This window comes from Rhyacophila brunnea, unplaced genomic scaffold (genome assembly GCF_057557595.1).
Source record: "Rhyacophila brunnea isolate RB1 unplaced genomic scaffold, BYU_Rbru_1.0 scaffold_16, whole genome shotgun sequence".
Lineage (NCBI taxonomy): Eukaryota > Metazoa > Arthropoda > Insecta > Trichoptera > Rhyacophilidae > Rhyacophila > Rhyacophila brunnea.
The window spans coordinates 3,464,324-3,479,648 of NW_028232816.1; the positions used below are offsets into that span (position 1 = coordinate 3,464,324).

Genomic DNA, 15,325 nt, shown 5'->3' on the forward strand with positions numbered 1-15,325 from the left:
AAGGTTCGATTCATAGAGTGCTATTAGTGCTTTGAGTATTGGCGATTCAGACTAGCTTCTTTTTAAACAGACAAACATGGTCTTTATCAAAAATATGAATTCATACTACAATAGCATCATAGGTTATACAGGATGGAGCACACGTCATTCCACAAAAAACTAAATAATATCTCAGTTAATATAATAAATTAATTAATATTTTAGCAGAATAATTGGGATGATAAGTTCGTGAAGGTTTTACCCAACTCTGCATCCGGCATGTCTATGCTTTAAAAAGGAGCATAGACAAAAGCAAACGGAAACGTCAGAAATGTCAAAACTTCAATATATAGATACTTACGACTCTTACGAGACACCAGTGGCGAAGGGTGGAGGTAGGCTGTTAAGATCTGACATAAATAGTGCACATTAAACTTTGTTAGTCAAACGTATTATTTTGTTGTCATTGAACTAAAACTACAATTTATTTATAGATAGTATTAGTTAGTTTTTAAAAATCAATTAAATCCTGCCTAAACCAAACTATATTCGATAAACAATATTATTCTATTCATAAAATATCAAAAGTTTTAATTGCATAATTTTAGATATTTTATAGATAGACGAGTATTTTTTGACAATTATTTGTTATGGCTTGGTTTCGCAAGGTTTAATTGAATTTTAAAAACTAACTAACACCATGATATTATGTAAATTGATGTAGTCATAGTTCAATGAAAACAAATCATATGACTGGCCAAGTATAGTGTGCAATATTTATGGCGGATCTTAACAGCCTACCCCCACCCTTCGCCACTGCGAGACACGCGTCCGTTCTTAAATGTAAAACTAAAAAGATCGTATCATTATAAATAAACCTGTACCTAATAGAAATTTTTTTGTAAATATTTCTGTGTAACATTCATTAGACTATAAAGTAATTGAACATGCTACAAAATACAAACCATAAAAAATGCCCACGCGTGTTATTTATAAAGACCCAATTATTGAACGCAACCTGTCTGAACATATTATATTAGCGGGATAGTTGGCATCAGCATTAGAGGTGAGTTGGAAATACTGTCACCAGTTTGTGTACGCAAGTCTCGGATGCAACTATCCGTACTCAATACGTATGGCCCAATAAACTTGTTCGAACGCATGCAATGAGCGGCATCGCGACTAGCTAGTTGGTAGACTTTCAATAATATCGACATTAAATGCGCGCGAGCGAGATAGCATAATACACGTATGTCGAGCCGTGAAACACTCAACTGTCATTGGCGTCATTGCTCTCTCTTTCTCCCCAGTTGTAAAGTTGGTGAAGTGAAGGACAGAATGTGGAGTTATGTAGTTTTAGTACCAGTTGAGTACGAGACTTATATCGAGTTGACAACAGTCTCAAATCCCGGAATAGGTACTCGTACTAGTGTTCGAGTTCTGATAAATATTTATGCGTTTATCTGGTTTCGTCACGTCGAGTTTTTTGATTTTTGAGTGTTTTAATTGGAACTTATAAACTGAATTTAAATTGTATGCGTGATTGCGTAAATGGATAATAATTATATAAGTAAACAATTTGTGTAAAAATGGCTTCCAAAAGTCAAGTAAGCCATAATATACCAAATACTAGTAAGTGTTTTAGAACAAGTTTCGATACTAAGTATTTTTTTATACTGGTAGTAATTATATTCTTAGTCTTAAAAATCGACCAGTTTCCCACCTCTAATCTACATCCTCAATAAGTTCAATGAAAACAAAATATAAGTATGACTGACAAAGTTTAGCGTGCACTATTTATGTCGAATTTTAACAGCCTACCTCCATCTCTCGCTACTGCACTATAAAAAAAAGCATGTCCAATTATTATACCATTCACCCTTTTTTATCAAGAATGTTAATAAATCATTAGATAATTATTTAGATTTTGAGCCATACAAAGAATAAAACATTTTTATCAATCTCTTCTAGATAACACTGTTTTCCTCTCATTTAATTAAGTTAATTATAAACACAAAGTAAACACTGATGAGTAAAAATAGATTGATAAACATTAAATGCAAATAAATCTACATACAAAACAGGTAGCAAATTTTTTTATATTATTGCTTGTAAAACAATGTTAAATATAAGTTTTCATTTTAATAAACCTCGAGACCGGTACGAAAGAAAATAAGTACGGTTATTTTGAAACAGAGTGTCATTTCAAACGTCTCCTAAGCAGTTTTATTACCGACTGTGCTCGAACTAAGAGAAAATGATAAAGTACATAGTTATATATTTATATCTTTTATATTACTATTACCTGAAGTAAATATCTTTTATTGTTTGTATGCAAAGAAAATATCATAGTATTATGATTATTTCCAGCTATATAGAGTTGTAGAGTACATACTTTAAAAATTCAATCGGTTATTATTATCTACTTAACTTTTACTAAGTAATATATTCTTAGAAAGTATTTGAAATCTCAAGCAAACTTCTGATTCATTTCGTCAACTCAATACTACAACTAGATAACTCTGATTTGGTCATTGTTGGGAAAATGAAATTTAAACTTTACTTGATTAACACAAATTTAGGATATACCTAATTATTATTTAAATTAAAAATTGATAAATATGCTTGTCTAATTGGAAACAATTAAATAATGTTCAATTGTATGGAAAAAATTGTAGATAAGTAAGTATATACATGATTAAATTTCAGTACTTTTTTACGTTTAGCAAACGTCAAAGTGACACAATGAAAAAATGTCAGTAGCACTGGCTCTGCAGGGGATGTTAATTAATGTTAACTTGAAATATCCGCCTTGTACATAGAATTGACTCGAGTGATATCCGTGTTATTTCAGGTCAAGAAAAATAACGGAATCGTGTTATCGCGTGTACTAGTTGGAATGAAGCAAAATAAAATAACTATATGCCTACAAGTTGGCCCGACCAAACTCACTATATAAATCACCAATAATATTATTTATCTGGGATAAAGTATTTCTCCACAAATCATAATAGGTAAAATATGCACTTACTTGAAATGTGAAATTGATGATCCATATGGTTGCAAATAGGATGTATGTGCACATGAGATTCGTGTGGATGGTATTTCGAAGACATCGTAAATCCCTGAAACAAAAAGAAAAAATCTTTGAAGGTCATCGATTCCAAAATATTGGATGGAAACATTTTTATTTTTTAGCTTAGACAGTTCTAAAAATAATCATGACTTACTGTATTGTATAAACATGTTAAATGCACATGTTTTAAAGCCTATTATGAAAATTTAAAATCCTTTTTCTTCTGCAATGCCTATGTGAGAGACGGATCAAACTTTTCATGTCCAGAAACTTGTACGTATGCAGTTCACCGTATCAAACTTCACCATGAAATATCGTATCGGAAATATATTGCCATAGGTATATATTAAACAAACTGATTTACATCTTTATTATCGCTTCCACATTTGCATTTAATATGTTAAATTTAGTTTGTTGTAATGTATAATAATAATATTATGTAAGATTTGATTGATTTTCATGTATATTTTGAGCAAAATTTTAACATTTTTATGCAAAATTTTAAGCATTTTCAGTATGATAAATGCTAGATTTGATGACAAATTATGTTAGGTGCATAATATTTTTCAAGTCAATGCTTATTCAAATATCTGGAAAGAAAACCGCTATATTATTTATGACATCGATTTACGCATTGGTCAATAATGAATCTATCCGAGCTACGTTTTGGGCTTTATGTGTTAATCAAAATAGTCGACGTAAAGGGCATACTATTCATAATTTAATTAGAAAATGCGAGTCAAATGGTAATGATTGTGTTGTTAAGAATCCAAGCCGTCAAAAACTGCTGAAAATATTGATGTTGTGAATCAAAGTGTGCATGAAAATAAAGAACAATTAATAATTAATTACACGTCGTTCTCAAGAACTTGGACTTTCTTATGGCACTACATGAAACATTATTCATAATGATTTTCATTTGAAAGAGTATAAAATATAGTTTAAACAAGAACTTAAGCTGAATTCAACCCTTCACTAAATGATTTTTTTTTTGAAAATTTTTATTTTTTCTTGGTGTCAAAATGCATTGTAAATTAAGGAAAAATAATATTTTTTTTTTTTTTCGAAAATTACATTAAATTTTGTATGTTACTGCGTGGTGTCGCAGATTTACGACATTACGAAATCTTACATTTCAGTATGACAAAATACAAAACCAAATGATAACAACCATAAAAAACTAATGTACACACCTTATTTGATGTGTAGATATTTTTATTCAACCAATTTCAATCTTCTGTAGATTTTTTTTTATTTATTTACAAATGCGGATTTTCGCGTACAAACGAATTCGTCAACTGTCAAAGCAGAAATGCAGAGACTATAATACAGAAATGCTTTATTTCTTGAAATGTCCAAACAAAATCAGTAAAGTAGGTTGTTTATGGTAAAACAGTTTTCTAGGCATCGAAAAGGGTTATTATTTGATAATTTACACAGATGGCATTGGCTATATCGAAATAGTCTGAAATGTCGCAAATTAGCGACGCTATGCAGTAAAGGGTTAAATGACTATTTGGTGCTTCGAAGTTTTGCTAGCTTCTGAGCATCTTCAGCTATGAAACTCATTTTTCGTTAAATGACTTCGTAAATAAGCATAATTATTGTCGTATTTGGAGTAATTAAACCCACATCCATTCTTGAATCACCTTTACATATCGTCGCTATAGGATTTGTTTCCCGAATAGACCAAATGTCAATTTTACAGGAGACGAAAAACAAATTTCATTGTCGTATATTTAAATATCAGTAGATGTATCAATCATTCTTTCTACATTGTATGATTGCAACATTATCTAAGAATAGATTCCAAGAATAATATACTGGTATAAATCATTAAATGCACAGAAAATGCGTTTTATTTACAAGTACTCACTGTGGATATTCGGGACAAAACATTGACATTCGGGATTTAAGACCGTAGCGTATTGCTGCACGGCCCACGGATTACTGAGTGGTCAAAAAGTACGCGCGTCAAATGTTATATTTATTTACACGATAATTGTTAGTAATTACTTCTACTATTTAAATACTTAATGATCATAATTACCCAAGTTCGTATGTAATAATAACATGCGGCAATCGCTTTTTCGGGTTTTTTCGGATTAAGTAATAAAATAGTTTTTAAGTAATTAACTATTTTTTTATTGAACGAATAATTCACAAGATTTAAGAATGTACCATTCTAATAATTGAATATACATAATTTTTAATCACTACTGAGAAAATATCTTTTTGAAAAAAGTAAGACACCCGGCAGGAATCGACCCTGCATCTCCTGGGTTTACGTCCCAGTCCACGAATTATCCAATATGCTACGAGGTGACATACTTATGACGACAAAATTTAACTATTAGCCTTTTAATACCTGCTCATCAGCACTCTTCAAAATCAAGCAACTATCGGCGATCGGTTTTTGTTTATTAAATAAAAGTAGGTATCTACTGCTTCAATTACTAACCGACGTCACAGATTTCTCCAATATTTTATGATGGTACTAACTCGTACTGGCTAACAATTTTATATTTATACATTTTTATATTTCTATTATTAACAATTAAACTTATTACAAACCACCAAATAATATTATATTATATTGTAAGGAATAACAACACAAAATAATAGCATGTATAAATTAATTACCATTGGCTGCTAATATATGGTAGGTACCAATATCCAAGTATATAATATTCACCAAATAAATAGTTACTAACATACACATTAAATTAAATTAACTATCAGCGCATTCAAAAATAAATAATAGCATCGCCTTTATTTACATAGAAATACCTAGAGTAAAAGTAAAATAAAGACAAACAATGTTTGAATAATAATAATTTGAAATAATAATTATTTTTTACGTCATAGTAGTTTTCGGGTCACACTATAGAATTCATATAACTGTTGTGATTTTGTGTCATTTATTAAAACAAAATGCAGTTATTTAGGTTAAATTACTCACTTCCATAACTCTACTGTAAGTTCAGGACGAACTGGTGATGTATCAGCTATGAATGATCTCTTCAAATTTGATGAATTCACTATTAAAACAATAGTAACTTTAAAAACAATATCAATAAGACGAAATTTGAAAGAGCACTCCGGACGGCCAAAAAATATGAAAGTGGGCGTGATTGTTTTAGAGCTAGACAGAGTGAATGTGGGAGCGAGATGCACGGCGTCAGCGCGGTTTGATTGGCTAAAAGTCATATTCGGGAAATAAAAACTCAGCCAGAGATATTTTTCGACCGAAATTAACTTGGATATTCAGGTACGAATAGTTGGACATTCGGGAGAACACCACGGAGTAATTGTAACTTAACATGGCGTATTCGGGTTTTTTAAAAAAATATCTCTGTTCCTAGATAAAAATATATTGTTTTTATAAATGATTTCGGTAGAGTTCAATAAAAAAAATTGAACTGCATTAAAATTTCGATTTCGACAAAAATGGATATTCGGGAAACAGATCCTATAGCGACGATATGCATACACTAAGGCGTAGTTTATGATCTGGAGGTGTAATTGGATCGAATTTTTTTGAAAACGAAAATGGCAATGCCGTTAGTGTCAATGGAGAAAGCTAATGAAACATAATTACTGATTTTTTCTGGCATGAATCTGAATGATATGCAGTTCCAACAAGATGGTGCAATATGCCGTACAGCTTGTGATACAATCCTAATCCAAACCTAATTGAGATATATCCCTAAAATATATGGTTGGACCGATTAAGATCCCAATCTCATCCTTAACCCCGCTAAAATATGTCACACCTACTTACTATCCTTGATTATTACTGTCATCCAGGCACTTAAAATTCACAGGTCATCAGCAGACTGTTATTTAATGACAGTCAGTTATTAGTAGACAACGAAAGAGTCAACTTGCTACAGTGTGGTCGTCGTTTAAACAAAAACTCGATACAAGACTGTGTAGGAGCTCAGTAAATAAGAATATTTATTCAAGCCGTGTTACCGGCACAGGGTGTCTGATCATTCATACAAATGTCATCATCGTCCGTTATTAACCCGAGTGTAACAGTGAGAGTGACACTCCAAAACTATTTACCTACTAGTGCATGAGTGCATGACCCGGAACCAGTTCCAGCGCGCCAGCCCTCTCAACATCAAAGGTCAGTGCCTGCTATTCTCGCATAAATCGCTCCCCCAGAATCCAGTATCCATAAGAATCCTTCAAAATTACAGTCAAAAAAAGCTCGACCAATATAAATTATATACTCGTATATTGATAACCCTACTAAGTAAAGTTCTTATGGGAATAAAAAAGCTCGTAGTAGGTACGCTTTAAAAACACTGAAAGCTCTCGTAAATTCCTTTTTATAATGGTAAGTCTTACTTCTTTATGCTAAATCAATATTGAGCTAACTTTATAAACATCTAGGGAAATTATTTCTTTCAATATATTTTGAGAAATCGTCAAAACCGTAATATGAAGTTAAATTATTATTTCATTCGGTTGAAGTCCTTTGTGAGGTTTTATTTTTTTGTCATTCAAACAGCGCAAGTTTTTTTTAAACACAATTTAAATTATTTTCGTACCTATCTGAAAACTTTTTATCTAAAATAATATATAATTTAAAAATATGTTTTATAGGAGTATAATAAATTAATAAATTCATACTTTTTTAATACATTTAGAAAAAACCTGTACTCCGTAACTTTGAAGTATTAATAACAAGCAAAATAGTAATATTGTATCCTCAATGACATTGAAGACAACCTTCTCTATGTATTATAAGCCAGTGGTGAAGGGTGGAGGGAAACAGTTAAGATTCGAGATAAATTGTGCACACTAAGCATTGTCAATCATATTATTTATTTGTTTAAAAAATCAAAATCTATTAATATAAACCTCCACTTTATGTATGTCTATATCAGCGCCCGACAACTTATGCCACGCGTGCCAAATAATACTTTTGGTGGCACGCCTCGAAAATGACGATTTATTAAAATTTTCGGTACTTTAAAATGCAACGTACTACTGTCAACTGTGAATTATCAATTATGAAATATATTGTTGTTTTTATTTAATAAAACGCAATTTTTTTGTTGTACTTATTCCACTTTTAATCAATAGATTAGAACCGGTTTCGTCCGCCTGGGGACATTTTCAACTGAACTCAGTGGAATTAAGTTAATTAATAACTTAAGTGGAATAAGTACTACAACAAAATTGCGTTTTATTAAATAAAAACAACAATACAATGCAGTTCCACCATGAATTGACAGTTAACAAAATAAAAGAAATTATGAAATATATTATAAACCCGTATCGAAAGTTTAACTGAAGAGAATAATTCGGAAATGTGCATAAAATTAAAACTTCAAATTATGAACCAAATATTGAGGTGTTAGCTTCCAAAATTGAAACTCAAGAGAGTCACTAATATTTAAATATTGTAATTTTTATGATTTTTTTATGTAGCGTGTATTTATTATAGTCAAATAAAATTGTCTTACGATAGATTTACTAGTTTTCTTTCAGTGGAACGCTGAGTGTCCAGTACAGAATTACCTGTTTTGTGGCAATGCATTTGGGCACCTTGCATTTGGCACCAATTCTTTTGGTTGCCGACCGCTGATCTGTATGATTATATTATTATAGGACATTGTAAAAAAAGCAGAGTCATTGATCTCACTAGGACACTAATTTCAGTCTTGTAAAATAAATATGTACGTAATGCAGTGCAGAGTGAGTTCGGAGTAAAATATAGGTCTTGAAATAGAATAAACCATTATCTACGACTTGTACCCGTGAAACTAGAATCTGATTTGCCTGAGCCGGTGTTCTGTGTAACTATCAGATAGAGATGAATTTTATTTTTAGATTTTCTCAAAATTAAAAAAAAATGTCTAAAAACTAGCATATCATTTTAGAATTTATAAATAAGTAAAAGAGTTTTAATGTCTCAAGATAATGTCTTCTTTTAAGGGTGGTGGTTTGATCAAGGTGATTGAAAACTAAACTAAAAAGAAGATTCGTAACTCAAAAACCATCAAACGTAATATGAATTTTGTTGTTCGGCTCCATTTATTTGAGGTTTCGGTATAAAATTTGGACATCAATGGTTATTAATTTGATAACAGTATGTAAGTAAATATCATGTATTTCTCTAGAGCAGCTAGAAAATGGGTAAAATTTGCCAATACGCATCTACTCATGTTTACTTGATATTCTAGCTTTAACTTTAAAGGGCTCTTCTTCTTCTTATTGTACCATCCCCTAGCGGAGGTCAACCACCATCAAGGCGATCTTATCTTTGTCGTCTGCTACCCGGAACAGTTCAGTTGAGCTGCACTCGTACCAATCACGGACGCGCCGTCCTCTGCTACGCTTCCCATTGATCTTTCCTTGAATGACAAGTTGGGGAATGCTGTATTTTGGCCGAGGTACTGTAGTTTATTAGTTTTGATACTACGTAGAACTTCTCGGTCCTTCCCCATTCGATTGAGAGCTTCAACATTTGTCATCCGGTAAGTCCAAGGAATTTTGAGGATGCGTCTATACAGCCACATCTCGAAAGCTTCAAGTCTCCGTGACATCTCTTGGTTTAGCGTCCATACTTCCATACTATAGAAAAGAATTGAGAGAACATAACAACGTACCATACGCAGTCTCAGACTTAAGTTAAGATCTCGATTGCTAAGAAGGCGTCTCATTTTGAGAAAGGCACTCCTTGCGATCTCAATTATCGTTTTCATTTCATGAGACTGGTCCCATTTCTCATTGACCGTAATAAGTCCTAAATTTAATAATCTTATAAAATAAAATGTTATGAAATTTATTCCTCAGATCTACTTAAAAACACTTAAGAAAGTCAATACAAAGCTTTTTAAATTACGATTACTGTTATTATCAAACTTCGTTGAAATTTCTCGAAATCAAAATAATTGTATCTACGATATAGCCATTAATAAGCAATATTTAATAATTACACAACGAACTTAGCGCAGGCTTAGACGGGATACTTCCCTAAGTAGGGTCCTTAGAAGATTTCGTTCCAATTTAAATCATCTCTAATCCAATAAAGCTGCTAATACTTCTTACTCTTATCGGCGTTGAGTGAAGGAGACAAATGCTTCATAAAATTGAGCCTGTAAATACAGTGGCGTGGATTATGAGCAAAGGTGTGCTTAAAAATTTTAGAAAATTTACTTTTGATTAAAAACAAGACAGTAAGTAGGCTTACTTTGGCCACATCATGCAGCATCCCAAGAGATATCAACTTCTGCATATTATCATTTAAAAGAATATCTTCGGTAAACGAGACCTTGGTAAAAGAATAACGTCTACCTGGGTTTGGGTCGAAATCCCGAAGGCCGAAATCCCGAACGCACCCGGCAACCGTCTACCTAATAGTTCTCTCCAAACTAACCCGCCCCGCACCGCACTTATATTACGACGCCCTACGTTTCGATGTGAAACATTAGAAGTTGTTTACGCCTTGGTCGCCATGCCCTCATATGTGCTTTGACTCAGTTGAGTAGTGAAAAAAAAAATATTCACACGAATCATAGATGGCTAGATAACTTAGAAGCGAAAGACCCGAAAAGTGAAAGACGTGAGTCCAAATGTATTTAAAATTATTTTTTTAAAGACTTCTGTATGTTTCTGAAGGTTTTAAAAATTATATAGGGTAAGAGGTACAATGATGGGCCAGTTAAGCGAATGGCTTGCTTTGATTGGTCAGAACAAGCTTATTAATGCGGTTTTATTGAAATGCAATTTTTTTTCGTGTTTACAAAGCATGTATATTGATATATATGTGTACATATTTTATAATACCAAACATGGTTATTACAAAAAATATAAATGAAAAAAAAATCGCAAAAAGTACAGTGATGGGCCACGCTCAGATAGTGATCGGCCACTTTCCAGACAGTGATGGGCCACCCGTCTTTTTCTGCATAAATTAAACAACTAAGGCATAATTTTCAATAAAATAATGAATCAACGTGTCTAATCTTATGATATAATCAACAAACATACTCCTTTATCTCACCGTTGATGTAATAAAAGAGGATAGAGTGACAGAGAGTGTATTCTAAGGTCTTAGAAAATTATCGACCTATCTGTTGAATACTTCATCACCTGAGTCACTAAATAAAACATCAATCTCAATTGAGACATGGACCTGCTGAGATTTTGGAACGCAATTTGAATGGAAGCTATCTTTATACACTGAAAATGCTTATTTAATAAGATGTTTTATTATTATTTCACAAATCGCACAACGATTTTGGCCGCCATTTTTTAAACTATAATTTTTGATTGCCTCTACTTTCAATTGACTCATTAAAATGTGTGGTTTTTGCCTATATTCTTTTTATCATCCTCTGCACTTTTCTTGTTTTCCATTTTTTGATCTTAAATATCTCTATATTTTTGCGAAGTGATGGCGAATGGAACTCTTTGTTAAACTTGTTTATCGTTTATTTTTGGTATCTGAGGCCATGATAATGTTTGAATTAGAACTGTAGATATATTAACCATATGTTCATTTATTTCTTCCATGCGTTCAGTATCTATTTCCATGTTGCATTCTCTGACGGCACTGACACGTTAGATACATTTAATTGGGTTATATTTTCTATGCTCTTGCTGTTGTCAGATAATGACTGAATTTGATTAGGTTTTTCCGCAATCGGTAAGTATGGTATAAAAATGTTTTATCTGTTTACCTCAGCTAGTATTTTGAATATTTTTAAGCTTTTCTTCTGTTTAATTGCCCACTACATTCGTTAAATCTTTAAGGATGAAAACAGCATTTTGCGATATTTTGCAGCTTTAACTGGAGGGAAAACAGTTATATCTATAGGCTGAAGAATCCTAGATGCATTAGGATTATAGTGCTATAAGACGTATTTCAAATAAAATTTTAGACAAAGCTCATTAACTTGGTAGATAAGATGTGATTTATGCCTTTCGATAAATAATATAGGAAACTCTATTCACAGAGTAACCAGATTCGGATAGAAAATATTTCCAATGTATTGTGTATTGTGGCACTCCGATTTTTTTTTTTTTGCAACTTCATATAGTGATCCCCCATTTTTATAAAAGTATGCAACAGCATCATCTATTGTTTTAACATCATATTTAAACTTAAATTATTCAGTATTTTGATATTCTGAAAGAAATGGGAAGTTAAATGTTTCTAAATACAGTGATCGGCCAGTACAAATTCAGTGATCGGCCACGTGGCCAACGACTGTCTAAAATTAAAATAACATAAAAATAAAAACGTCAGGTACCATAGTGCGTTATAAATATTGTATTTAGCATAAAAAAGTTAACTAAAAGTAAAAAACCATTTTTTCAGTCATGGGCCAGCCCGGCCCATCATACAACTGCTATATTTATATTTAGTGCAGTAAATGGCCACCCAGCTAGATGTGTCATTTTAATTTAAAATTGTCGTAGACTTAACATAATTATATGTTTGAATATCCAGCATAACGATTATTAAATAAAAAGTATAATTAGTAATATAGTTAAAGAGATCTTACCTTCCAAAGTATGTTATTTCCTTAACAAAAAGTTAAGCAATTGTCAGACAAAATGCAAAACGTGTGACTTGGTATACAAAATGGTCACTTATAGGGTCAGTCCTGCTACCTATACAGGAAATAATGTGCTAGAACCGAAGTATATGATGTTGTGAGTCACATATAGGAACAAATACCCATAACTTAGGTTTTTAAATACCTATTTTTTGTGTTTTACTGCTGAGTGGCCCATCACTGGAGGGTGGCCCACGATTCTACCTCTTACCCAATAAAGTATCTAATATTATTATAGCCATGCGTATATTCAGAATTTAATAAAAAAAAAAAATCATTATTCATAAGCACAAGAACGTCAATATTAGAATTTGGCTAGCGCCAGACGTCTGTTACGGTAAGTGGTTCAATCACGGTTGTGATTGATCACAAATTGTAAGTAAATTGATTGCAGTCTTATGGTTGGTGGGGTTTGATGTACCTCAATTTAAAAATAGTTATAAGAAATAATTCACATACATCATAGTCGAATCGATGGCTTAGAAGCGAAATCCCTTACCCTAAATGCAAAAGACGTGAGTTCGAGTCCCAGGCGGTGCAATTTTTCTGAATCTTTTTCAAATTAGGTTTTTCCTCAGAAAGTCATAGTAGGTTGTAAGCTCGGACGTCACTGCATAAATGTTGGCACCATTTGAAAGCAAAATTAAGCTTTTGTACTCTTATACGAGCTTTCACTAAGGCTGTTTGACGTCGCATCAATTTTATGAGATTTCAGAAGATAATATAGGCATTTGACACATTACCATGAAGAATAATTTTAGTAAGAAAATCCTTATTCTTATTAGAAAAAAAGGAAAACTCTCAACTTATACAACGAGTCTGTTGTAATTTAAAAAAAATATATAATATGTAAACGGATGGCTATAATTTTCACAGTTTTATATTATACTAATTTCAATTGTTATATTATAATAATATTTAATATTTTTATGTTCTACAATCATCAAATAATGTTAATTTCTTGCTGTCTCTCATTAAGGGCGGACATGCTCAGCGTAGTTCAAAATTGAGCTTTTATTGCATTTTCAAAGCATGATCCTGGATATTCCTTAAACGTTGTAGATAATCTATTTATATAATTTTGAAGCCTTATTATCCTTTATATTTATTTTAAACATTTGATGACTGCATAAAGTATTTTTACTACATAAAATAGTATTCTTTTAAACCTCTCGCTGTAATGTTTTAGAATATAGTCATATTTCAGTACATGAATGTGCAGTGGTGTTAAGATTTTTTACATTTATTAATTTTTAAATGCATTTATAAAACCATGAGTATAATTTACGTCGACATTATTATAGTGAAATATTTACGATAAAAAAATACATTGATAATCTCTGTGAACCCAAATTTGACAAGAATTAGGCATTATATTATTCAAAAAATGGGCAAGATTAACACATTTGAAGATAATTCTAACGATGCTAATTATAACCATTCAAGTGTGATAAACATCCTACGAATAATGATTGCTTTATAATAATTATTGGCCTAAGAATAAGGTAGTGTTTTTTTTTAAATACGCCATTTCTTTTGGCATTCCCCAGTGGTTAAGCTACAACATACGGCCGTAGCCATAAATTTACAAACTAAAACTAAAGTAGGGAGTAAGATCATGTTAACGCGTGTGTTTGAACATGTACCTAACCGACTTTTTAAACGGTACATGTTCAAACACGTTAAAAAAGAACGTTGATATTCTAATATCGACCTAATATACCTACAGTATTTTTTGTGAATGCAACCTTCTACATGGAAAACAACTATTTTGTTACAACGTTTTTTTACGACGTTTTTCTTAGGTCGTATTCTTATTTGTCCGGTGGTTGTTTGTCCGGTACAAATCTTGCAATCGATTAACTAACCTCCCGACTAGCTAGACATTTGAAACTTTTAGAATATATCAAAACATGATGCCAATGCATTTTTTTAATACTTTTAGCCATCTTTAAGTAAAACTGAATTCATTTTAAGTTACCTACTTCTGTTTTATAAGAAAAGTTATTTCGATTCCATTATTGGTTGCTAGGGGGTCCTAGCAACTAAATTATTAAATAATATATACATGCGTCACTATGGAAATCAGTATGAAATGACATTTCATTATTCAGTATTTCTATCAAGTACAATTTTTTTGATCGTTTAAGCTAGTCAAGTCAAGTTTATATGATTCAACAGAATTTAAAAACGTTGTATATAAAAAGTTATTTTTATCTTGTAATTATTTTTTATCCATTAGCCATTTTAGCCATTGCTTTTTCGTACAAGGTAGGAACGCACTCCTCGCTTAACTTTAAATAAAACCTAAAATAGATGGTATTTATAGAATAGGAAAAGAATATGCTCAAATCGGTCCAACCAGCTAGTAAGACTATCGGGCCATCTGACTTGCTCGCCACAAAGGTCAATTTAATATTGCGGACGTGAAGATATTATCTGAATAAAGTTTTATTTGACAGTATTGTTTAAGTTTAGTTTTTATTCTTCTTCTTCCTGGTCGTGCACTCATGGCTGAGGATCGTGACCATATTTAAATTTCGCCATCCTTTGAGCGACCAAGACTTTCCATCCTTCTCGATTTCCCGCTTCTCTCAGGGGAGAATGGATGGTGCCCCCAGTTAGCTCTTCCACTTGGTCGCTCCATCGCGTAGACGCTCTTCCTCTGCTTTGCCTTTCCTGT

The 15,325-nt window shown here is 32.0% G+C and overlaps 2 protein-coding genes across 7 annotated transcripts in view; one reads left to right on the plus strand and one right to left on the minus strand.

Moving 5' to 3' along the window:
• The window catches only part of LOC147074218 (uncharacterized), a 67,200-nt gene extending 54,426 nt beyond the window's left edge, over positions 1–12,774 (plus strand). Inside the window, exon 2 of the mRNA XM_085944035.1 lies at positions 11,732–12,774. The gene's annotated coding sequence lies outside the window, so the exon portion shown is untranslated. The remainder of the gene's footprint in view (positions 1–11,731) is intronic.
• The window catches only part of Dh44-R2 (Diuretic hormone 44 receptor 2), a 515,631-nt gene that overhangs the window by 117,000 nt on the left and 383,306 nt on the right, over positions 1–15,325 (minus strand). For all 6 annotated transcript variants that reach the window (XM_085944033.1, XM_085944029.1, XM_085944030.1 and 3 more), the window contains one exon: positions 3,011–3,104. In XM_085944033.1, the coding sequence (XP_085800159.1) occupies positions 3,011–3,104 (94 nt within the window). The remainder of the gene's footprint in view (positions 1–3,010; positions 3,105–15,325) is intronic.